This window comes from Pectinophora gossypiella, chromosome 26 (assembly GCF_024362695.1).
Source record: "Pectinophora gossypiella chromosome 26, ilPecGoss1.1, whole genome shotgun sequence".
NCBI lineage: Eukaryota > Metazoa > Arthropoda > Insecta > Lepidoptera > Gelechiidae > Pectinophora > Pectinophora gossypiella.
The window spans coordinates 401,789-425,979 of NC_065429.1; the positions used below are offsets into that span (position 1 = coordinate 401,789).

At 39.0% G+C, this 24,191-nt stretch overlaps 3 protein-coding genes across 3 annotated transcripts in view; 2 read left to right on the forward strand and 1 right to left on the reverse strand.

The window, feature by feature from the left end:
- The first annotated feature begins 70 nt into the window (after positions 1 to 70).
- On the forward strand, positions 71 to 1,012 carry LOC126378278 (uncharacterized). Its single transcript, XM_050026470.1, has one exon. The coding sequence runs from the start codon at positions 71 to 73 to the stop codon at positions 1,010 to 1,012; it is 942 nt and encodes a 313-aa protein (XP_049882427.1).
- A 1,423-nt stretch (positions 1,013 to 2,435) lies between these two features.
- LOC126378279 (uncharacterized) lies at positions 2,436 to 14,327 on the reverse strand. Its single transcript, XM_050026471.1, has 10 exons — positions 14,317 to 14,327; positions 13,219 to 13,333; positions 10,915 to 10,990; positions 9,386 to 9,498; positions 8,473 to 8,612; positions 7,741 to 7,991; positions 7,349 to 7,383; positions 5,573 to 5,736; positions 4,339 to 4,428; positions 2,436 to 2,478 (listed from the first exon to the last, which is right to left on the reverse strand). The coding sequence occupies exons 1-10, from the start codon at positions 14,325 to 14,327 to the stop codon at positions 2,436 to 2,438; spliced, it is 1,038 nt and encodes a 345-aa protein (XP_049882428.1).
- A 7,098-nt stretch (positions 14,328 to 21,425) lies between these two features.
- The window catches only part of LOC126378406 (PTB domain-containing adapter protein ced-6), an 85,035-nt gene continuing 82,269 nt past the window's right edge, over positions 21,426 to 24,191 (forward strand). Inside the window, exon 1 of the mRNA XM_050026748.1 lies at positions 21,426 to 21,733. The gene's annotated coding sequence lies outside the window, so the exon portion shown is untranslated. The remainder of the gene's footprint in view (positions 21,734 to 24,191) is intronic.

The window sequence follows — 24,191 nt, forward strand, 5'->3', positions numbered from 1 at the left end:
TTCAATTTGTCTTAACACAAAAGCTGTTGAAGACAAAAACAGCCACAATAATGGCAAAACAAAATGTCGAATGTGTCCAATTTGCTCGAAGAATTGCGACTATTGTAGCCGAAACAGAAATGCTGTTTGCAACAATGGGAAGATTAATATTGATACAAAAGAGAAAGGAGAGGACACTGAAAAACTAGAATCATCTTCTAAAGACGTTCAAACGTCTCAAGCAGACTTATCCCAAGGCCTTAACCTCCTGAACGAGGTACTAACAGTCTTCCAAACTAAAAAACTTGATATCCCAAAAGAACCTTCAATTACAAACTGCAGAACCAAAATTTGCAAAGATGCGGGCGTCGAAACGGAATTCCCAGTCAAAACGTTTTATAAAACAAAATTGTCAATGAGCAAAGTCTTTAAATACTCGATCAACGAGGAAAAAGTTAACGAACATCCGAAATTTATGATTGTTAACAGTTCCCAGCCTGAAATGATGAAATCGCAGTACTCAATCAACCTTAACAGATACAAATCATCGTCTATTCCTCAAATGAAATTGGAAGAACTGAAACATTCTCTCAAAGAGAAAACTAAATCCAAAGATGCTATTGAAGAGGTCAACAGAATGTTCGCAACAGTCGGTAAATACAACAATGAAAGCTTAGACGATTCTAACAGGCCCGTGGTTCGCACGGGACCACGAGTGTTGCCAGTGGTAAAGACGAAAAACTTCGAAAATCCAGCCAAAAAAGACAGCTTATGTCAACTAGGATGTGCGAGGAAAATCAGCTGCAAATGTTGCCAGACTAGCAACTATTATTTGTCTTGTGGGGATTCTCATGAATCGTGTAATAACGGTAACCCTGAGAGGAAAGATTCAGGGTTGAATAAAGGCGATAAATGTGTGTACATGTTGTCATGTCCACACGATAGGCCGAAATCGCCGAGTGTTTGTAATTGTTGCAAGAGACGAACTAAAGATGTCAGTCATGAGGATGTTGCGGAATGTTGCCATTTTTGAACACTTTATTTACTTTTTTTTTAGTTATTTGATTACATTTTTACCAGTACTTTAATGGGTTTATTTTAACGATAAGTAAGTATACAGGGTGTTAGTGACATCGTAACGAATAGTGAGGGGGATGATTTAGACCATGATTCTGAGTTGATATCTTGTGGAATTTTCCAGTTTTTTTTAAATTATTTTCAATTTTTTACTTTTGCGATGGAAAATTCCACTTGATATTAACTCAGAATATTGACCTGAATCATCCCTCTCAGTATTCGTTACGATGTCACTTACACCCCGGACAAGTACATACTGGTAGCCATACAAGTAGGTATGGGTGTTAGGGACACCGTAACGAATACTGAGGGGTATGATTCAGACCATGATTCTGAGTTGATATCAAATGGAATTTTCTATCGGAAACTTTATGAAAATTTTAGTATTTTTTTTTTTTAATTATTTGTTCCATTCTTTTGCGACGGAAAATTCCACTCGGAATCATGGTCCAAATCACCCCTCAAAGTTTTCGTTACGATGTCACTTACACCCTGTATATGGTCAAAAAATAAACACACAACATAATTAATCATAAGCTCACGACTATATCCCAATGGGGTGGTCAGAGGTACATCCATCGCCATTTGCTTCGATCCTGACACACTTCTCTTGCTTCCTCCACATTCATCAATCGCTTCATACACGCACGCCGGTTCAGAGTAGATGGTACTGAACCTTTTCTAAGGACTTCTCCAATTGGGTAGGGTCGAAGATAAATTATGATTACTAAATAAAAACAAATCTAAAGGTGACAAAATCGTTTTCTTTTTTCTATTTAAGTTATGTATGAATTTTAATAAAGAAAAATTTAATAATAAGTGCGACATTTTGTCACGTTTTTCCATGACGTCGCATTGTGCTTTTTCATACAAATTCTATAGTAATTTCGTTTTGACGTTTAGTAAAAAAGTAATTGATTTGACTAATTGGAAACTAGCCTATTTAACACATTCACTGTTTACAAAATAAATAAAAATCATAGCTAGAAACCAAAACTTTTTAAGGTGATTTTTTATTAAGTACATATGCATGCTTGTAAATATGGATAAATTTATATTGTTATTATTATTATTATTTCAATAAAAACACACATTTTTCAAATCCCGGTATTGTTCTGGGGGCAACAACGAAAATACCGGGTTTGAAAATTGGTCCGGAATTGCGATCCCCAATTGCCATCCCTAGCGCTCGGATCCGAGCGGTTGGCGCCGCTACAATAGCCCCACCCCACTCGGATCCGAGCGGGGAGCGAGGAATATGTTAACAAAGAAATAAGTAAGTATAAGTATAAAAGAATAATCCCAAATCAATAACTAAATTAGTTTAATGATAAAAGAACTTAATACATTTAACAAAACAATAATAAAGTAGCCACTGATCAGAAGTAATAGCTTTCAGCCGATGATAATTTTGATTTTTCACTTCTGAAACAAAAAAAAAACAATATTTCTCACACTACGTCACGACAAAAAGGAAGAAAAATGGACTAGAACAGGCCTAAGATATTTATTCCACGTGTGAGTATGATTAAAAACAAAAAAGAAAAATTCAAAATTGGCTTACAAAGTTAGCGCTTTTAGAATCTCAAAAATTAAATTACATATTATGCAACTAGTTGTAAAACTACTACCACATCGGAATCTGTAACGCTGAGGGAAAGACGTGGCCAGAAAACCTCCCAGCACAGGGCCCTAGTTCTACTGTTTCATGTTTCCCTTTCTTTTTTTTTAAATCCATTTTGTATTACATATTTTATAAACTTAAATACAATGGTATTCCAATTACAGTCGGTGGAAGGAAAGTGAAAAATAAAGAGTTTATGTTATTACTATTATTTATGTTATTATGTAGTTAAATTATTTATGCGTGTGTATACAGAATGTTAGTTGCATTGTACCGAATACTGAGGGGAATGATTCAGCTCATGATTCTGAGTTAATATCAAGTGGAATTTTCCGTCGCAAAAGTAAAGAATTTACCTAAAAAACTTAATTTAGTTATTATTATTATTTAATTTTATTACTTAATTTAACCCTTATTAAGGCAGAGGCTATTTAAAAGCCACATAATTAAAATGAATTTACTGGAAACCCCTTCTCATTTTTAAGCTGAAATAAATATTATTTTATTACTATCTATCTTTCATTCAAAACAAATCATGAATTTAATTTTATCATCTTTTTTTATTTATTATTATTCAATTTTTTACTTATAATTAAAAAAAAAACACGAACAAATCATGAAATTCGCTGAAAATTCCACGTGATACTAACTCAGAATCATGAACTGAATCATCCCCCTCAGTAATCGGTACGGTATCACTAATCTTCCATCTTCTATCGTGTGGGTTTTGAAATGTATTACCGACCTCATCAACCCTGGTGTCAGCGTTACTATTGAGCCGCCAAAGACCCCTGACATGGCTCATGTAACGACTACGTACTTACATCAATAAGTAGTAACCGAGACCAACGGCTTAACGTGCCTTCCGAATCACGGATCATCTTACTTTCGGACAATCGGGTGATCAGCCTGTAATGTCCTAACCAAATCAGGGCTCACAAAGTGATTTTTGTGATATGTCCCCACCGGGATTCGCACCCGGGACCTCCGGATCGTGAGCCCAATGCTCAACCACCGGAGGCCTAACATCATCATCATCTATTTAAGAGCCACGCTCCTGTCGGAGGCCTTACACCCCGTATGTATTATTATTATTATTAATAGCCCTCAATGTCCCACTGCAGGGCAAAGGTCTCTCTTCCCTTCTTCCACTCCTCCCTGTCCCCAGCTTTTTCGTGCCACTGTTTCGAGAAGCGGTCTAACTCGTCGCGCCATCTTTTTCGTGGCCACCCCGTATGTATTTAATAAAAATACCTTATCCAACTTATACCACACTGCACCGGGTCAGCGTGGCGAAGTATCGCGCTCCTTGCCCTTGCGGGGTACTCAGGGTAGGCATGGCTCCTGCAGTCACATCATCATCTCAGGCCTTCAAATCTTTGTGAGATGATTTTTGCTGCGTTTTTGGGACAACTTTTAAATCATCTACTTGGCCGGACAAATGAGGAGCGCTGAAGGCTCTCACCCGGTACAAAAATTTAAGACAACAGCCCTGAGGGTGCCTAGTTGAGCGCGGGCTTCGGCTCAGAGCATCGTCTGAGCGGATTATGTTTGAAAGGATTAATGGTGGTCTATTTTTTACTGGGCAGGAGTATTTCGCGCTCACCATTTGTCTAGCCAAGTAGTGCAACGCGCCAATGTTAAAGGCATTCTATTACCTATATCTGTCGCCTTGTTTACTTCGGTTCCTTTCAAGTTTCTCGCTGTGCGCTCGTTCCCAGTCCCGAGGTGTTTCTGTGTTGGACAGGCTGGAATATAAAACATCATAAGCTCATGACTGTATCCCCTAAAGGGTAGGCTAAGGTGCATAGTATACAGGCTGTTTTTTTTTAAAGAACGTCTAGGGCCCTGTGCCGAGGTTTTTCTTGCAGCTTCTTTTCCCCGGCTATACAGGTTGTGAGAAGCTGCAGTAGTTTTAGGCGGATGAGACGTTCGTTATGTAAAATTGACTATTCAAAGTGTGACTATATATTTTTGAATTTTGTTGTGAAATCTGAGGCATGATTCAGACCATTATTCTGACTAGTTGTCAAGTGGAGGAAATTTCAAGTAGGATTTTCTATCGCAAATGTATACAATTGAATATAATTTAAAAAGACACGAAAAACATGAATTTTGCGACAGAAAATTCCACTTAATATTAACTCAGAATCATGCCCCTTAGTATTCGTTGCGATGGCACTAAAACCCTGTATACACCCACTCCTTGACGATAAGAGCGTGCCACTAACCAGGCACAATTCCTGGAAATCAAGTTTTTGATAGAGTCCGCTTATCTAACCTGAAGATTTGAGAGGTCCGATTTTTTACAGAAGCGACTGACCTTCCAACCCGAAAGGAAAACCAGCACAATACAGGTTAGATCACATAGTTCAAAACGCGTTTCTGAGGAATATGGTTTTCCTCACGATATTTTCCTTCACCGCTGAGCACGTGGTGCTTGATAATTATGATCTAAACATGGATTCGAGTATTCGGGTCACTGCCCACTCAACAAACATCTATTTAATTTAGGGATAACGGACAGCCCACTTTGTAGAGGCTGTCTGGATGCAGAAGAAACTGCCCCCCATGTAATCCTGGAATGCACGGGAGTGTCAGCACAACGGGTATGAATCCTCAAAGGAATGGGGTCGCTCCGCGAAGCCTGTGAAAACCCCAGGAGGCTTCTGAGCTTCTGGAAGGAGTTAGGTTGGCTTACGTAGTCAACAATAGCACGCATAATGGGCCATCTTAGAGTCTAAATGCGGAAAACAGAGACCACTAACTAACTGGATTCGTTTAGCAACGTGCTGGGATTTGAACCTGCGACCTTACAGTGAGAGTCAAGAGTTCCACCTGGTCTACCACGGCTCAATTATAAGATGTTTTGCAGGTACTTACTCGCCCAACCCCAAATCGAAATGCGGCTCATCACTCATGGTATCCTTTCTGGCGCCGTGTTTCCCATCAAACTCTTTGCTCAAAACCTTCTTCAGTGTATTCGAGGAGTCCACAAACTTGCACATACACTCGTTGAGAGTCTGCATCTTCTCCAAAAGGTCGTTCTTCTCCAGCTTAGTCGGATACTTCATCAGTTTCTCCAGTTCTTTGGTGATCATCTTGCAATTGTCCTTTAGATCTGGGATGTCTTGGAAAAAGGAATTGTTTGTTAGTGGAGTTCTGTCACTGTGTCCTTTGGTTCTCTGGCATGCTTCTTAAACGTGAAGCGCCGGTTCGAACCCCGGTACCTGACTTGCACCAATGAGTTATTACATACATACATAAACTCACGCCCTTAATCCCTAATGGGGTGGGCAGAGCCACAAGTAATCAAAGACTTGCAGCCACTGTTGATACGATGTCGTAAACTGGATATGGTAAACCTTATGGTGATAAGGGATCAGCCTATCGCCCATAACATTAGTCCAACATGTTAGAGGACACAATCCCTCTGTCGGTTTTTACGACATGCCCGGGAAGACAAGCAGCTGAACGTGTTCTATGTTTTTTATTTGCTCCCAGAACAGCATAGCAGCGTTAAACCAATGAGTTATTAATTTATCTTAAGTGCAGTTGTCACTAACGCAGTTGCCTCGACCATTATAGACGGCGATACGGCTCACCTATCACGTTGGTCTAATAGAAAGCTCGGTGCGGTATAGGTGCTACTGAGGACCTAGTTCAAATTCAAATTCAAAAATATCTTTATTCAGTAGGTAACATAGTTACACTTTGAATCGTCAATTTTACATAACGAACGTCTCATCCGCCTAAAACTACTGCAGCTTCTCACAACCTGTATAGCCGGGGAAAAGAAGCTGCAAGAAAAACCTCGGCACAGGGCCCTAGACGTTCTTTAAAAAAATAAATATAAACATAAAATATTGGTATACAATTGAGTAATTTAGCTGCCTAATATCAGTTCTCAGACAGTTAATCCCATGCATTCATATCTTCTAAATAATCACTAACTTTATAATAACCTTTTTTGTAAAGTTTTTGTTTAACTACTGTCTTAAAACAGTTGAAAGGCAAATTCTGAATGTCAATGGGAATCTTATTGTAAAAACGTATACATTGCCCCTTAAAAGATTTAGTAATCTTATGTAATCGACTGACTTGTAAAGCAAGTTTATTTTTATTCCTGGTATTAACAATGTGCCGATCGCTATTTTTTGCAAATAATCCTATATGTTTTTTTACATATATTAAGTTTTCAAAGATATATTGTGATGCCAAAGTTAAAATATTAATTTCTTTAAATTTATTTCTAAGTGACATCTTGGGTCCCAATTTGTAAATCGCCCGAATGGCTCGCTTTTGCAGAACAAAAATGCTGTTCATATCTGCAGCATGACCCCACAGCAAGATGCCGTATGACATTAGACTGTGGAAGTAGGCAAAATAAACTAATCGCGCGGTTTCTACATCGGTTATTAAACGAATTTTTTTGACCGCGAATGCTGCTGAGCTGAGCCTTTTGGACAACTTATCAATATGAGGACTCCATTGCAGCTTAGCGTCCAAAGTAATTCCCAAAAATACAGCAGTATCCGTAAGGTCCAATTCCTTATTTTTTACAATAATAGAATCAAGCGGCCTACTAACATTCGATAACGTAAAATAAACATATTTTGTTTTATTTTCATTAAGTAGCAGGTTGTTTACAGTAAACCAATCCACTACCTCTGAAATGGCGTTGTTTACTTCGTCAAAGGAATCTTGTCGCCTCTTTACTTTAAAAAGTAAGGAGGTATCATCTGCAAACAGCACCACCTCATGTTTTACAAGACTAGGTAGGTCGTTTATGTAAACTAGGAATAGAAATGGACCTAGAATTGATCATCTTGCGATTTTTGTTTTTTGTTATGACTCATTGTAGATTTGCCGCAGATGGCATTAACTACTTGGCCGGGGGAGCACTGAAGGCTCTCACCCGGTACAAAGTTTAAGACAACAGGCCTGAGGGTGCCCAGTTGGGACCTCCGGATCGTGAGCCGAACGCTCGAACCACTGGACCACAGAGGCCGTTTAGAAAAAAAGTAACTGATTTGACTAGTTGGAAACTAGCCTATTACCTTGCCAAAGTATGTCAGTGTTAGTGGCCGTGTGTTTCAAGATCTTGATTTTTGGAGTAACAGTCTCTATAACAAATTCATCATCCTCCACAATGTCCTCTGAGGGTTTGTAGTACGGTTGTCGTATGCCGAACAGGTCTGCTGGAGAATCGTCTGCTAAGCCGTCCTTAGTCTTCGCCAGGACTAGTTTCAGAAGGTTCTCCAGACCGATTTTGTGGTCGTTCAAGAGGTGACGATCGAGGACTGTTATTCTAGAACAAGAGGTTAGGAGGCAAGTAGGGGCAGATTTTTTTTTGACGTGACTTATTGTAGATTCGCCGCAGATGGCATTTACTACTTGGCCGGACAAATGGGGAGCGCTGAAGGCTTTCACCCGGTACAACGTTTAAGACAACAGGCCTGATTGTGCCCAGTTGGGCGCGAACCTCGGCTCAGGGCGCCGTCTGAGAGGAAAAATATTCGAAAGAATTAACCGACCCCAGATTTTCATGAGTTTCAGTTTTGCGTCGGATGATTTTACTTGATATTAACTCAGAATCACGGCCTGAATCATCCCCCACAGGTTTCCTTACCATGTAACACACCCATATGTACCCGTATGTACTCAAATAACACGACGTAAAATTCCACTTGATATCACCTCAGAATTATGACATGAATCATCCCCCTCAGTATTAGGTACAGTGTCTCTAACACCCTGTATAATAAAGCAATGAAATACCAGACACCAACCGATCAGCATCAAACGCGCACAGATGGCACGCATACGTCTCGCGTTGGAGCTCTCGGAGGCACGGCGTAAGCGCACTGGTGCGCGATACAGACTCCATCTTTAGAGCTTTGGACGTGCACTCGCTCTGGGCTGTCAAGTCCTGGAAGCACTAGAAATTATGGACAGAGTGGATTTTATCATGGACGCACTAGACCTTGCTATGGGCAGACTGTAAGTCATCATGGACGGACTAAATGAAAATGAAATGAAAAATGTTTTTATTAAGTACCAGAAAACAATACAATGAGTCATATAAAGTAGAATGGATACTTATATTAAAAATATATCCAAATGAACAGAGGTTCCCAAACTAGGCGGAGCCTGTATCTTGGGAAACCGTAAAAAAAGGGTACATGAGATGTTGGCGCATAGTTTGTCAAAGGAAACTTAAAATTAAACTTATATCTAAATAGTAAGTCGTCGGGGGTTAGATGGCTTAATACTCCGGTTAACTCCGGTAATCAAATCAAATATACTTTATTGCACACTACATACAAAACAAATTTACACAAATGGATGATAGATACAGTATAATCTGGCGGCCTTATTGCTAAGCAGCGATTTCTTCCAGGCAACCAGTGGAAAGGAAACATTAATAATCAGGGTGTTCGTGACATCGTACCGAATACTGAGGGGGATGACTCAGCTCATGACTCTGAGTTAATATCAAGTGAAATTCTCCGTCGCAAAATCCATGACTTTTGTGATTTCTTAAAGTTATTTTCAATTCCAGACTTTTGCAATTTCTGCTAGGCAACATTACATATTCCACTTGATATTAACTCAGAATCATGAGCTGAATCATCTCCCTCAGTATTCGTTACGGTGTCACCAACACCCTTTATAGGATCCGTACGGTTGTTTGTGTCTTACATTGAGCGTCTGGTCAGCAGTCTCCTCAGGGTGAGAGAACAGTGTCTTGCTGCGGCATATGCGAGATCGTAGTTTGCAGAACAGCTTCGTGGCAGATGAAGTTCGTCCCGGCACTAGAAATAAGAGTAAACATACATACATAGAGGCTGTCTGGATGCAGAAGCATGCAAAAGAAGAGATTGATCGGCGACAGGAAGCTGGTGGAAGCGAAACTGCATAGCCTAGACCACCGCCGTAAAGTCGCCTGTCTGTCGGTTTTTTACAGATTGTACTTCAGGGAGTGTGCACAACAACTCCATCAGCTCATTCCACCAAGTCCATTCCATCTGAGGACATCCAGACGTACGGCGGGTTACCACCCTTACTTGGTTGACATACCATTAATCCGCACCAAGCGCTTCGCTTCATCCTTCATAATGCGCACAGCCAAGGAATGGAATGGGCTGCCGGCGTCGGTGTTTCCTGAATCATATAACCTGGGGTCCTTTTTAAATCACGGGTGAATAGGCATTTTCTGGGTAAGCTCGTTCCAACGTCGATCTCTTCTTCTCCTCGTGGAAGAACGAAGTCAAGAGCAAACCCATTTTAATTAAAAATAAGAAGAAACTGCACGGGAGTGTCACCACAACGGGTAAAAATCCTCAAAGGAATGGGGTCGCTCCGCGAAGCCTGTGGAAACCCCAGGAGGCTTCTGAGCTTCTGGAAGGAGTTAGGTTGGCTTACGTAGTCAACAATTACACGCATAATGGGCCATCTTTAGAGTCTAAATGCGGAAAACAGAGCCCACTATCATAAGATATATACATAAAGTACATAAACTCACGCCTATTTCCCAACGAGGTAAGCTGAGACTATTGTGTTCCATTTGCTTTGAGTAAAGAAGAGTGAAGGGGGTAAAATGGCCACATCAAAGCAATTCACCTAAAAGCAATATTGCTATTTGACATTTCATGGTTTGACGCTCTTACTTTTATATGCGCAAATGTCAAATTGTAATATTGCTTTTTAGATAAATTGCATATATGCGGCTTATATAATCCCCATAGCCAATTTTTCTTATTATTATTTGCCGCAAATGGCATTAACTACTTGGCTGGACAAATGGAGAGCGCTGAGGGCTCTCACCCGATACAAAAAAACAACCTGAGGTTGCCTAGTTGAGCGCGAATCTCGGCTCAGGGCGTCGTCAAAGGGTGATATTTGAAAAAACTAAAGCGTTGCAAAGCAATCAGCGTTGAATGAGGTGAAATCGTCGACCACACCGGGGTCGGTATCGGGGTTCTGGGGGGTTAAAATGGCCACATCAAAGCAATTCATCTAAGAAAGCAATATTGCAATTTGACATTTGCGCATATAAAAGTAAGTGCGCAATGCAAACAAATGTCAAATAGCAATATTGCTTTCTTAGATGAATTGCTTCGATGTGGCCATTTTAACCCCTCTGATATGGTTGTTGTCGCGAGCTGATTGGCCGCTTCTACGGCTAGAATAATCAGTTTTAATTATGTAGCTAAGTAATAAAAACTTACATTTGATTCCTTTATTTTGTTTCCGGCTGATGGTGGAGGCTGGTGAGGAATCTCGTGGCATTGAGTTGGACTTCCTCTGAAAAAAAAAAGCATTAGGCTCGCCCTCTATTACAACGGGATTTAAATAAAAGCTGGCGAGGCGTGGGTGAATATAGGGTGTTACTGACACCGTAACGAAAACATGTGAGGGATGATTCAGACTATGTTTTTGATATCAAGCGGCTTGAGTTGATATCAAGCAGAATTTCCAATTGCAAAAATATGGAACTGTAACTAATAAAAAATCACTCCATAGTATAAAACAAAGTCGCTTTTCCTGTCCCTATATCCCTATGTACGCTTAAATCTTTAAAACTACGCAACGGATTTTGATGCGGTTTTTTTTAATAGATAGAGTGATTCAAGAGGAGGGTTATATGTGTAATAACATACATTAAATAGTGGAGAAATACTGTTATTTTTGAGGTTTTTAATGTGATGTCGTAAATAATTAAATTTTTTCCTCAGCATTGCACCCGAGCGAAGCCGAGGCGGGTCGCTAGTACACTGATAACTTTCAAAAAAGCAATGGAATTCCACTTGATATCAACTCAGAAGCATGAATTGAATCATCCCTCTCAGTAATTTTTTCTTTCTTTCTTCCTTAGTATCCAGAGTTACCGGGTATACTATGCACCTCTGCTTACCCCCTTTGGGGTACAGGAGTGATGCTATGTTATTAATTTAGATATTATAGTCATCATCATCATCACCAGCCCATTAACGTCCCCACTGCTGGGGCATGGGCCTTCCCTATGGATGGATAGGGAGATCGGGCCTTAAACCATCACGCGGGCCCAGTGCGGATTGGTGGTTGATAACGACTGCTAATGCAGCCGGGACCAACGGAGGAGCTCGAAATGTTTTTTTTTTTATTATATTGTGGTCACCCATCCTATGACCGGCCTTTGCGAAAGTTGCATAACTTCAACAATCGCAGACCGAGCGTGTTTACCGCTGCGCCACCGAGCTCCTCACTTTAGTCTTAAATGACCTTTATTTTTGACGTGACTTATTGTGTCGAGATTCTGTAGAGGATCTGTAGAGGAGGAACGTTGAAGGGAAGAGAGGAAGTGAAGCGTGGACCATTGTAAATTACTAAATAATAACATTTATACACCAATGCTTACATGTCATCATCATCATCAGCCCATTAACGTCCCCACTGCTGGGGCACGGGCCTTCCCTATGGATGGATAGGGAGATCGGGCCATAAACCATCACGCGGGCCCAGTGCGGATTGATGGTTATTAACGACTGCTAATGCAGCCGGGACCAACGGCTTAATGTGCCTTCCGAAGCACGGAGGAGCTCGAGAGGAAAACTTTTTTTTATGCTCACCCATCCTATGACCGGGCTTTGCGAAAGTTGCTTAACTTTAACAATCGCAGACCGAGCGCGTTTACCGCTGCGCCACCGAGCTCCTCATTCAGGGAATCTAATTCACTTCTCCAGTAGAAAGGGAGTAGGTAGAGAAAAAAACCCTTAGAATGTTAATTTTATTGACGTGACTTATTGTAAATTCGCCGCAAACGGCATTAACTACTTGGCCGGACGAATGGAGAGCGCTGAAGGCTCTCACCCAGTACAACGTTCAAGACAACAGGCCTGAGGGTGCCCAGTTGGGCGCAAACCTCGGCTCAGGGCGTCGTCTGAGTGAATCATATTTGAAAGAATTAATCGACCGTAGCGACTTCGCCGGCAAATTCTACGATTATATAAGTAGATTTAATAATTGATATTATCGATTATAAAATAGTTGCATTACTACTGATTAAATCGATTATTTCAATATTGTTGCTACGTATACAATCGATAGCATTGCAATTATTTTACAATCGATTATCTAACCATTATTAAATCGATACAATTGTGGGATTTTCAATATCGATAGTATAGATACTATATTTAGATTATTTAGGGGCTTGGAAAATACATACTATACATACATAAACTCACGCCTATTTCCCACCGGGGTAAGCAGAGACTAGAATTCCATTTGTTTCGATTCTGACACACTTCTCTTAGAAGATAGTCGATTATTAGTCGATATACTGTCGATTATCGGGCAACGCTACTACGGTCACGAGCATTAATATGTATACACTTTGGTACCATGTCACATTAACTTTTTTGACAAATTGAACTGTAAGTCTCACTAAATGTCAGATATGTTAGTGTGACAGAGTCCTAAAGTGGGTACATTATATTGCTCATGACTGTACACGACAGAAGAAGGAAGCAGGAGGTTTGAAGGATGCTCACCGCGAGAAAGTCTGGTAGGCAGTCTGGCACCTTGTCAGCTGGTGACTCGTGGTGCAACTGACAGTGCATCGCCAGTGCACTCTCGAACTGTGCCGTGAAGCTGCACTGGGAACAGCTGGAATAACATTATACAACACAACATAATTATGTAGACTCATTTGGGCGACATTTGGCTAAGTTGGGCGACATGTTGGCTAATTTGGGAGACACGAGAATTTTTAATTTAAGCTGAGTAAGATCTACTCAATTTGATATAGATGCCTATGTCATACGGCCGACAATTTGTTCAAGCGTAAAAGATAAATCATTAGTTTAGGGAGGATAATATTGGTAACGAAATAGTGAAACGTGGACTATGACACAGAGAGACAGAGAGAGGTTGGAAGCATTTGAGATGTGGTGTTGGCGAAGGATGGAGGGTATAAGCTGGACTGAAATGGTGTCAAAAAAGTGCTGGAAAGAGTCGAAGAAAAGAGAACCATTGAAGACTATAGAGAACCGGAGAGGAAGTATGATTGGCCACCTGATACGACACGATTCATTTATAATAAACATTATAGAAGGAAAAATTGAAGGGAAGAGAGGAAGGGGTAGACCTAGGATAACATTTATGAAACAAATAAAAGAGAAGGTGCAGGTCGTGTCGTATCGGGAGGTGAAGGTTTTGATGGGAAGAAGAGAGGAATGGCGGTTACTCCACCGATAAGAGCGCAGCTCTTAAATAGAGAGAGAGAATATTGGTAACATTCGTCATAGCCCTGTACGGAGGGAGCGTGACTTATTATCGTAGTGACGGGTTCGAATATCGACTCGAATCTAAATTTAAACGCTGAATTTAGACTACTAGTTTGAATACATGTTTAAATCTAGATAATTGGTATCACGTGGTATCCACGATTTGTGCTCGGTTTATGGCGATAGGCTCAGTCCCTTCTACATGGGATTTAAACATAGCTGGCGAGGAGTATATGCTGTACGCCTCTGCCTATTCCTTCGGGGATACAGGCGTGAAGTTTGTTATATCTTCTATAATAGGTTTTTAGTTCTTTCGACTCTAACCTCGCTTTTATTCCTTAACTTCAAAAGTAACTTCCTTACCAGTGAGCCATTATAAAATTGTATTAAAAACTAAACCGTGTCAAAATTATATTTGTACAAATAACGCTATTTTGTGTAAATATTAAACAAATATTATTGTAAGCTGTGGACTCAGAAACTATTTGTAATAAGTACTTATCAATTTTGATGTCAATTTGACAGCTTCTATCAATCGACTTGACAGAAATGATCACATGATGAAAGAAGATTGTATTAAGAACAAGTGAAAGATAGCACTCACGTCCTATCGGGTTGGGCAGAGATAAAGTCACTATAGAACCCTGGATTTCATTTCTACAACCTCGCAATAAGGCCGCAAGATTGTACTGTAACTTTCGTGTATTTTTTGTGTAAAACTAAAGGAGATCATCGGATTTCGGCCCAGAAGTCAAAGTGCCGGCCAAAAAATATTTTTGCTATATTCCGTTAGATCTTATCCATCTGAGCATTTATTACTATGGCACCAAAGCTGTAGGATTAATATCTTCGGTTTTATTCGAATTAAAAAAAAAACAGTATATTTTTCATACATTTTTGGTGAAATTGTAAAGTGCCGGCCAAGTAACAATAATGGTATATATCCTTAGAACTTATCCGTCTGAGCATTTATTACTATGGCACCAAAGCTGTAGGGTCAATAAAATTGTATAAGTAAGTACCCTAAGCATTTAAACAATCGGAAATTCTTACCGCGGAAACCGAAATCCACGCGGACGAAGTCGCGGGCTGCCGCTAGTTATGTATTAATTTCACAACTTACTTGCGATAAGTCACGAATAGAATCCGATAATTTTTCATTTTGTTATTTCTTGTCACCGCCCCCGCACCATATCGTATCGGGCGCCGACCTCACCCCTCTGGGTCTTACTTTAGTCTTCATCATCATCATCATCACCAGCCCATTAACGTCCCCACTGCTGGGGCATGGGCCTTCCCTATGGATGGATAGGGAGATCGGGCCTTAAACCACCACGCGGGACCAGTGCGGATTGGTGGTTGATAACGACTGCTAATGCAGCCGGGACCAACGGCTTAACGTGCCTTCCGAAGCACGGAGGAGCTCGAAATGTTTTTTTTTTATTATATTGTGGTCACCCATCCTATGACCGGCCTTTGCGAAAGTTGCATAACTTCAACAATCGCAGACCGAGCGTGTTTACCGCTGCGCCACCGAGCTCCTCACTTTAGTCTTAAATGACCTTTATTTTTGACGTGACTTATTGTGTCGAGATTCTGTAGAGGATTTAGTGGATTAGTTCCGCCCACATGCAACAGATGGCGCCACATTCAATAATGATGGTATACGGTCAATGATGATGATGATGAATCAAATGTCACGATTTTATGTCACAAAAATAATAATAAAAAAGTTACGGAATATACAGGGTGTTAGTGACATCGTAACGAACACTCAGGGGGATGATTCAGACCATGATTCTGAGTTAATATCAGGTGGAATTTTTCGTCGCAAAATTCATGGTTTTTTTTTAGTTTATTTAAATTATTTTAAATTCTATACTTTTGCGATGGAAAATTCCACTTGATATTAACTCAGAATAATCAGCTGAATCATCCCCCTCAATATTCGTTACGATGTCACTTACACCCCGCACAAGTACATACAGTAGCCATACAAGTAGGTATGGGTGTTAGTGACAACGTAACGAATACTGAGGGGGATGGTTCAGACCATGATTCTGAGTTGATATCAAGTGGAATTTTCAGTCTGAATATTCATGAAAATTTTTGTGTTTTTTTAAATTATTTTCAGTTCCATACTTTTGCGACGGAAAATCTCACTTGATATCATATCAGTATCATGGCCTCAATCACCCCTCAAAGTTTTCGTTACGATGTCACTAACACCCTGTATTATGAGGTTGGTAACAACTATATGACAGTGGTGCCAAAAAAAAAAAAAAAAAATTGGCATTCGGAAGACGACCACCGAAGGGATCAGACGTGTGGTGACTTCAAGCTACTGAGTACCGATTTCTAGCAGGGTGGGGCTTCACCATATTAGTCGAGAGGACAGTGGCCCCGATTCCTGCAGACACCGCCTAATTTTATTTTAAGTTATATCCGTCATTTTCATATCCGTCGAAAAGGAAAGGGACGGATGATTCACAGCTCTTAATTTTAGGAAGAATGAGTGAATGAATGAATAACCCGGGCGAATCAAAAGGTACGTCGCTGGTATGCAATCCGTTTGACGTGCTGTCTACTTAACTGTGTCGGGTTATTGACGGATGTAAAATTTTTAGACGGTTGGTTTAGATTTGTGCTTAAAATTGACGTGTGTTCCATAAATTTTATGCTTGTCGATTACCCGTCCCTTTCCTTTTCGCCGGATAAGAAAATGACAGATATAACTTAAAATAAAATTAGATGGTATTTACATGAATTAGCACCATTATCGTTACACCTTTGTTTCCTTGGTGTTATAATAACAGGTAACAAACATTACTTACCTATTGTTAAGGTTCCCATCTGGACGACACGACAATTCGTATCATAACAGGGTCCACATAATACCAGCGGGCTTAGCACCGTAAGCGCGCGACTCGACGTGTCGAGGCGAGAAATCGCCTCGACACACGTCACCCGTCACTCTCTCACAGTACTGCACAGAAAGAGACAGATGATCTCTGTCGCGGCGACAAAGAGTCGCGTGCTTACGGTGCTAGGCTCGCAGGTACGTGGTGACCGCTTGTGCTGCGTGAGGCCCTTTTATCTCAGGGCGTCCACCACTACCTTAAGATTTCGAGGAATATCCGTTTTGTTTTTTTGTAATAGTTCTGTGAACATTTCAAGTGATGTTATTGTCTTGATTTTTGTGTGTAGTGTCCTTTTATAATAAACTATTTCTATTCTATTCAGGGTGTCCCCGGATTTGTCTTAGTTTAGAAGGTGTCCGTGCATTTTTAACTGTCCTACCACCTTCGCTTTGTAACATCATTGAGAGCATACTCCGCCACGCTGCTCTAGTACGGGTTGGTGGAGGTGTTTTACGGCTAATAGCCGGGACCAACTCCTTAACGTGCCCTCCGAAGCACGGAATCATCTTTCTTTTCAGACAATCAGGTGGTTTCAGTGTGCAATGTCTTGACCAAACCAGTGACCGATTCAAAAACTGATTTTTTGTTTCACGTGTCTCTGGAATCGAACTCAAGACCGTAAGCCCAGCGCTCACCCAAGTAGCATTGGCGAGTCTAAAAAGGGGATATTAGATATCTAATAGAATGCGATTTGATTGTCTACCTCTAGAGTAAAATATCCCTCAAGTTATCTTCAAGAACGCTTATAGATAGCCTCTAGCCAAGTGGGCACAACCTTGTAGCTATTCATAAGAAGGAGTTAAGAACGCACGAATAGATAGAGTTAAGAGTTGAAAATTTTCAAAGTCTAAAGGCGTACTTCTAGAGTCTTTCTAAACTGTTTATAGAACACAATGTGCACTAGTAGATAGTCTATAGATAATGTTAAGAGCTAAACAGAAATCTTTGCATGTGAAGTTTTAAGACCAAATTTTCTTAACATTAACAGCTTTAAGATAATTTTTATTTGAAATAGACAACGATTCATAATGGCGCAGATCTCACAAGAGTAAAAGTTAATATTACAACATGGCGTTACAAATTTCTAAATTCCTATTTATTTACCGCTTATACGGGCTGATACTGTCACCTAGACATGAAAAACCTAATGCGGATGAAAGTCTCTCGTGGAATTTGTGTAAAACTCTCTTAAAATAAGAGCGCCCGCTTTTAATGTAATATTTAATTAATAATTTACCAAATAAAAAAATATTTTGTAAAAATAATATTTTTTAAATTAGATTTAAATGCTTTAACCATTTATTTCATTCATAATATAGTATTTTAAAACGTGTAGAATGATTCATTAGACATAATTTATTCATAAAAACACGAATAAATAGTTCGTTATAATAATGTAAAACCGTATCAAGCAATAAAAATGGCGTCTAGTTAAAATTGTCTAGAAAATCGATTCCTTTAGAACAAACATTCTAAAGAATTATCTGTAGTATGGCTCTAGATAATGACAAGACTATTTGTACTTGTTACATACTAAACTTACTAGTCGAAGAAAAAACAGGTTTATGAGTGATTTAAGATTGCCTATAAACTGTCATTTTTGTATACTGTTTTATCTTCTCGGAGCATTTCTAGACATTCATCAGAGAACTGTATTTTTTACGTTGTGAACAATTATGGATGGAATTGTGCAGAAGCAATCGATTGCATTAATTGACGAGGGAAAGTAAAATATTTTTATTTGTAAACAATGCGAAATATAATCTCAAGACATTTAGATCTTTCGTTAAATTCAGTCTAGTATGGTTTAAAGAAGGCGATAAAATGTATGAGTGGTATTACATCTATCCAAAAATGCTCAGACGATAACCTCTTGTATATAAACATAGTTACTTTGTTTTTAACTCCCGTGGAGACACTTCGTGCGTATGCGTAACCCTGTGATGTTAGCGTCAAAGCGATATTGAATTCTCTTTTATAAATAAACCTACCATTTGTAACATTTTTCAAATTTTTGTGTTCATCATTATCCACCTTAGGATTTTGTATCATAAGTGGCTGCAAATAGTTTCTTGATTTGTAGTTCTGCCTACCCCTTCAGGGTATACGGGCGTGAGTTTATGTATGTATGTATTTTAATATTTTTTTTATTTAAATATAAAGAAATTTAATGATAGACGTTCTGTACGTTTTTCTACCTCTTAGGTGAATTTTATTATTGGACTTACTTGCAATATTAGAGATTCCTAGAGTTTTAGTTTTTTCAAATCTAGCATATTTCTTTTTTTTTACTGGTATATAATGACGATAACACAGGTCCGTTATTTTCTCCTGATATTATTCATTTTGCAAAATAGAACTCGCTATTGCAAAACAGAATTCACTTTTATCCGTGCGGCGACGGAGAAAGAATACGATTGTCGCCGCCCCCCTCTTCCCGTGGCTGTCGTAAGAGTTGACTAAGGGTAATTCCAAACATTACACCTCTTTTAGCTGGTGGTAGACCCCGCCACCTGGTTAGCTACCACCCTCCCGCCGGAGCCAGGCGCCAAGCCACTTGCTGCGTTCCGTCTGTGCGCGGGAGTACCAGTGCCTTTGGGGGATGTAAGGGTATCAGTTGTGTTGCTTAGAACCGATTTGGTTCCTTAAGCGACGTCAGGCCGGGAAGCTCCCTCTGGAGGGTAGTGGGATTCGAGGCACGGTCTTCCCGGTGGCCGACCGCAGGTAGTTGGGGGCCCTGTGGTATTCCGTCAATCAGCACACGACCCTAAAATGATTTGTGACCGCAGTGCAGTAATAATAAGGTCGCTTTTTCTAAACTTCATTTTTGTGCATTTCTTTTGTCTATGGTGGTGGTTTGGTGGTTTGTCCATGGCAATCCGTCAATCAGCATACGACCCTACAACTACCAATAACAATCACAGTGAAGTAATAAAGTAAAGTCGATTTTTGTTTGAATAAAAGTCATCATTGACAAATAAGTTTTAAATTTAAATTGGTGGATAGATTAATACCCCTCTTACAGGTACAAGTGGCAAATTGCTTCACCAGCCCCCTCCATCTCAAAGGCACCACCACAAAGATCACCTTTATACTCGCCGCTGCGTCAATTTGTACAAATCCATGAATAATATAAAATGTTATGTCATTACGATCTAAGAAATTAACACATCCAAGGTCCTCTAAGACCTCTAAGTCGGTCCAAAGCATTTAATCTCTCGCCTCTTGAACTATATCTTGAGTATGAGGCAATATATCGGCTGAACGCTCACGTCAGAACCAGCTGGGAACCCCAAAAAATGAGATCGTGATCTTTAAATTTTTACTGTCTCCGTTGCATAAAGCCAATCGATCTAGTAAAATTGCACTTAGTTATGCTATTGTTAGGCAAATAAACACTGGAAACACTGTTTCACTAGCAAATTTTTAGAATAACTATAACATATCTATAAAAGTAGTTTATTTAGACTTTAGTGTCTCTCTAAAACAAAGATAAGAGTACCACTAGCTAAAATTGAATATTTGTAGAAAGTTATATCTTAAAATATACCATCTTATCCATAAAATATCTTGAAAATAGGTTCGTCTAGGCTTTATTCATTACTTATAGATAATATTGTCTTAAGATAATCGTCATACCTAGAAATGTACTTAAAATAAGTGCTCTATAGAGCAAATTATCTAAAAATAATCAAATATTAGTGAAGATACTCTATAAGAATACTAATACTTTATAAAAGCCATCTGTAGAAAGCCCTTGTCTAGAAATAAACCACGAATAGACTATCAATAGATAATTTAGTTTTAAGCCTCCAGACCGGTGCTACTTGGGCAACCACTGGACCAGATTCAGAATAGAAAGGTCTACTAAAAATAAGCTAAACAGTTTGTCTGTCAAATACAAACTAATATGAAAGTACGAAAGTACTTACTAATATGGAAAATATATAGTTCTGACAGCTGTCAAATTAATTAAACCAGCCATATTCAACATACTTTGCTCTACACTAGAAACTTTTAACTGGTTTTGCTAAGCTACTTTTGTATTCACTTTAAAACTAAATTCATTCCAAACTGACAACTTCTCAGAAACCAATTTAAAAACAAAAAGTAAGCCATGTTCAAAACGGCCATTGTTCTTTTAAGTCCGCTTTTCTGCCATAAAGTAGGTATTTAGGTTGTAACTAAAACAATGCCTTAAAAACCTAAGTGCATCAAATTAAACACCTAAAATAACTACAGACATTGAATCGTGTGAATTCACTTCATTTTCAACACAATCACTAACAATCCTATCTTTTTCTTCCTTTATGTACGAACAAAAATATTCTCTCTGCGCGTTTTATCATGATTTTATAAACAAACTTCATTTTGCGCGCGCAAAAAGTTTATACTCATTCGTACCGCTCGAAAATGTTGGTTAAGGCGTTGGTTAAACGTTTGAACGGCTTTGTGTGTTGTTAAGTGAGTGGAAAGGCTATATTGGTGCAATAGAGCCTCATTCTCATTGTATAGGTTGAATGCCTGCGTCTCAAGCGGTTAGCGTCAGTTGCTAGCGGGGAGCGGCGCAAGAACAACGCACGGCCATTTTGTTTTCGCATCAACGCTTCAACTTAAAAAAACTAAACAAAAACTTGATGACAGTGCATTTCTACATCGAAACCATCCGTCAGTGTGTTCAAAACAGTTCCCCAATCCACGTTTGAGAGCTACAAACACGTTTAGCAGTACAAAGTACTTATAACAGTTATATAAACCATAATACTCTTATAAAGAGCAACGTAGATCAGTGTTTCATATCGGAGTTGTGTTGAAAAGTGTTTTTTGTAGTGAAATCGAGTTTGGTTCGAGTTAATCAGGTAAGTGATGTACAAAAAAGTGGGAAAAATGAGACTGTTTTTTTAAAGTTACTTGTCAAATGATATCTTTTCTAAACGGGCCGCTTTCTCTATTCCATTTTAGGGTCTCGCGATGACTCACTGAAGTTTTTAAGCGTTCTGTTTAGGTCTTTATCGCTTAGTGATTGTCACTTAGTAAAAAAAAGGAATGGAGAATGTTCGAGAGCAAAATAAGTTAAAAGGTATATTCGGTATTCCGTAAACGAGTTTTTATGAACACTCTCAGAGTTGAAAGTCATTTAGCTCAATTCGCGAGCAAAGTACCTAGTTGAGTTTCTAATTAATAATATTATAGTCAAAGGAATTTTAATCTTATGAACATTTTGTATAATTTTGTCGTTCATAAAAATATATAATAGAGTGATAAACCCTTCATTTAAATTTATAATTGCTTTTAAAAAACGTGTATTTTTTTTCTAATTTATTTAAGTACATTGACACTCTTAGGTACCTACAGATACAATATTAAAACTACACCAAATCTCTCACACCTAATTTATTTTTCGCACTTAAATTTGTCTGTAAACAATTTCTTTAAAGAGATAAGTACACCCATTGTTGAAATGTTTTTGTTTATCTGTGGATAACAAAGAGTATTACAAAATAACAGCTGGTTGTTATAGATAGATATTCATATGCAAACTAGCGCCATCTAGCGGCAGGCTTGTAGAAAGTAGCATCGATTTTTTGTGTTGTTATCTTCTTCTCTGGTGTGGGTTGTGAGGTGGATTATCAATCTCATCAACCCTGGTGTCAGGGTTATTATTGAGCCGCCAAAGGCCCCTAACATGGCTCATGTAACGACTACTTACATCAGTAAGTAGTAACCGGGACTAACGGCTTAACGTGCCTTACGGATCATCTTACTTTCGGACATACAGGTGATCAGCCTGCAATGTCCTAACCAATCTAGGGATCCCAAAGTGATTTTTGTAATATGTCCCCACCGGGATTCGAACCCGGGACCTCCGGATCGTGAGCACAACGCTCAACCACTGGACCACGGAGGCCGTCGGTGTGTTGTTATTAAAAAGTGCTGCTGCCAAACTATCGATAGACTATCGATTATCTTGTTGACCTTGAAAAGCGTCTATACAGGGCAAACTAATAAAAAGTAGTTTGTAACAAGATGAATAGGCAGACAAGTCATGAAATCGTTCCCTAAAAAACTATAGATGGCGCTGTACATATTCAACGTGATAATTTATTTATTTATTAATTATTATTATTACAAGTTCTTATAGCTAATTTACACCACTATCCAAAACAGACCCAAAAGAGCTTGTTAACGCGATAATTTTTTTTAATGCAGTGTTACAGTAGCAACCCAAAAAGACCGAAGCCTGTGATAGGGTTAGCTACAAATTTCGTCTTAAAACAATGACATAAATATTCAGTAGGTAGACAGCGCGGCGTAATTTTAATACAAAAAAAAAACTACTGCTAATTACTTTCTCATTGCTCAGATATACGTATATAATTCATCATCATAAATTTAAGAGCCACGCTCTTGTCTGTGTAGCATTTTCCACCAGTCTATCAAAGGCCAATTCCTTGACTTCCCCATAAGACTTTGTTTACATTGCGCACTTACTTTTACATGCGCAAATGTCAAATTGCAATATTATTTTCAGGCTAGTTTTCAACTAGTCAAATCAGTAACTTTTTACTAAACGTCAAAACACGAAATTACTATGGAATTTGTATGGAAAAGCACACTGTGACGTCATAAAAAAACGTGATAAAATGTCAGACTTATTGGTGCTAATTCCTGTAAATACCATCTAATTTTATTTTAAGTTATATCTGTCATTTTCTTATCCGCCGAAAAGGAAAGGGACGGGTAATTGACAAGCATAAAATTTATGGAACACACGTCAATTTTAAGCACAAATCTAAACCAACCGTCTAAAAATTTTACATCAGTCAATAACCCGACACATTCATTTACTCATTCTTCCTAAAATTAAGAGCTGTGAATCATCCGTCCCTTTCCTTTTCGACGGATATGAAAATGACGGATATAACTTAAAATAAAATTAGGCGGTGTTTGCAGGAATCGGGGCCATTATTACGTTTTTCTTATTTAAAATTCATAAATAAGTAAGTTAAATAGAAAAAAGAAAATGTTTTTCGTTAGTTTTAGATGAGTCTTTATTTAGTAAACAGAACAGCATAATTTAACTAGAACCTAGTACAGTCATGAGCAATATCATGTACCCACTTTAGAACCCTGTCGCACTATCATATTTGACATTTAGTGAGACTTACGGTTTAATTTGTCAAAAAAGTTAATGTGACATGGTATCAAAGTGTGTACATATTAATGCTCGTGACCGTACACGACCCAATTGCTTCGATGTGGCCATTTTAACCCCCCTTAATCATACAAGGAAATCCCTCCTTATTCAAGAAAGCT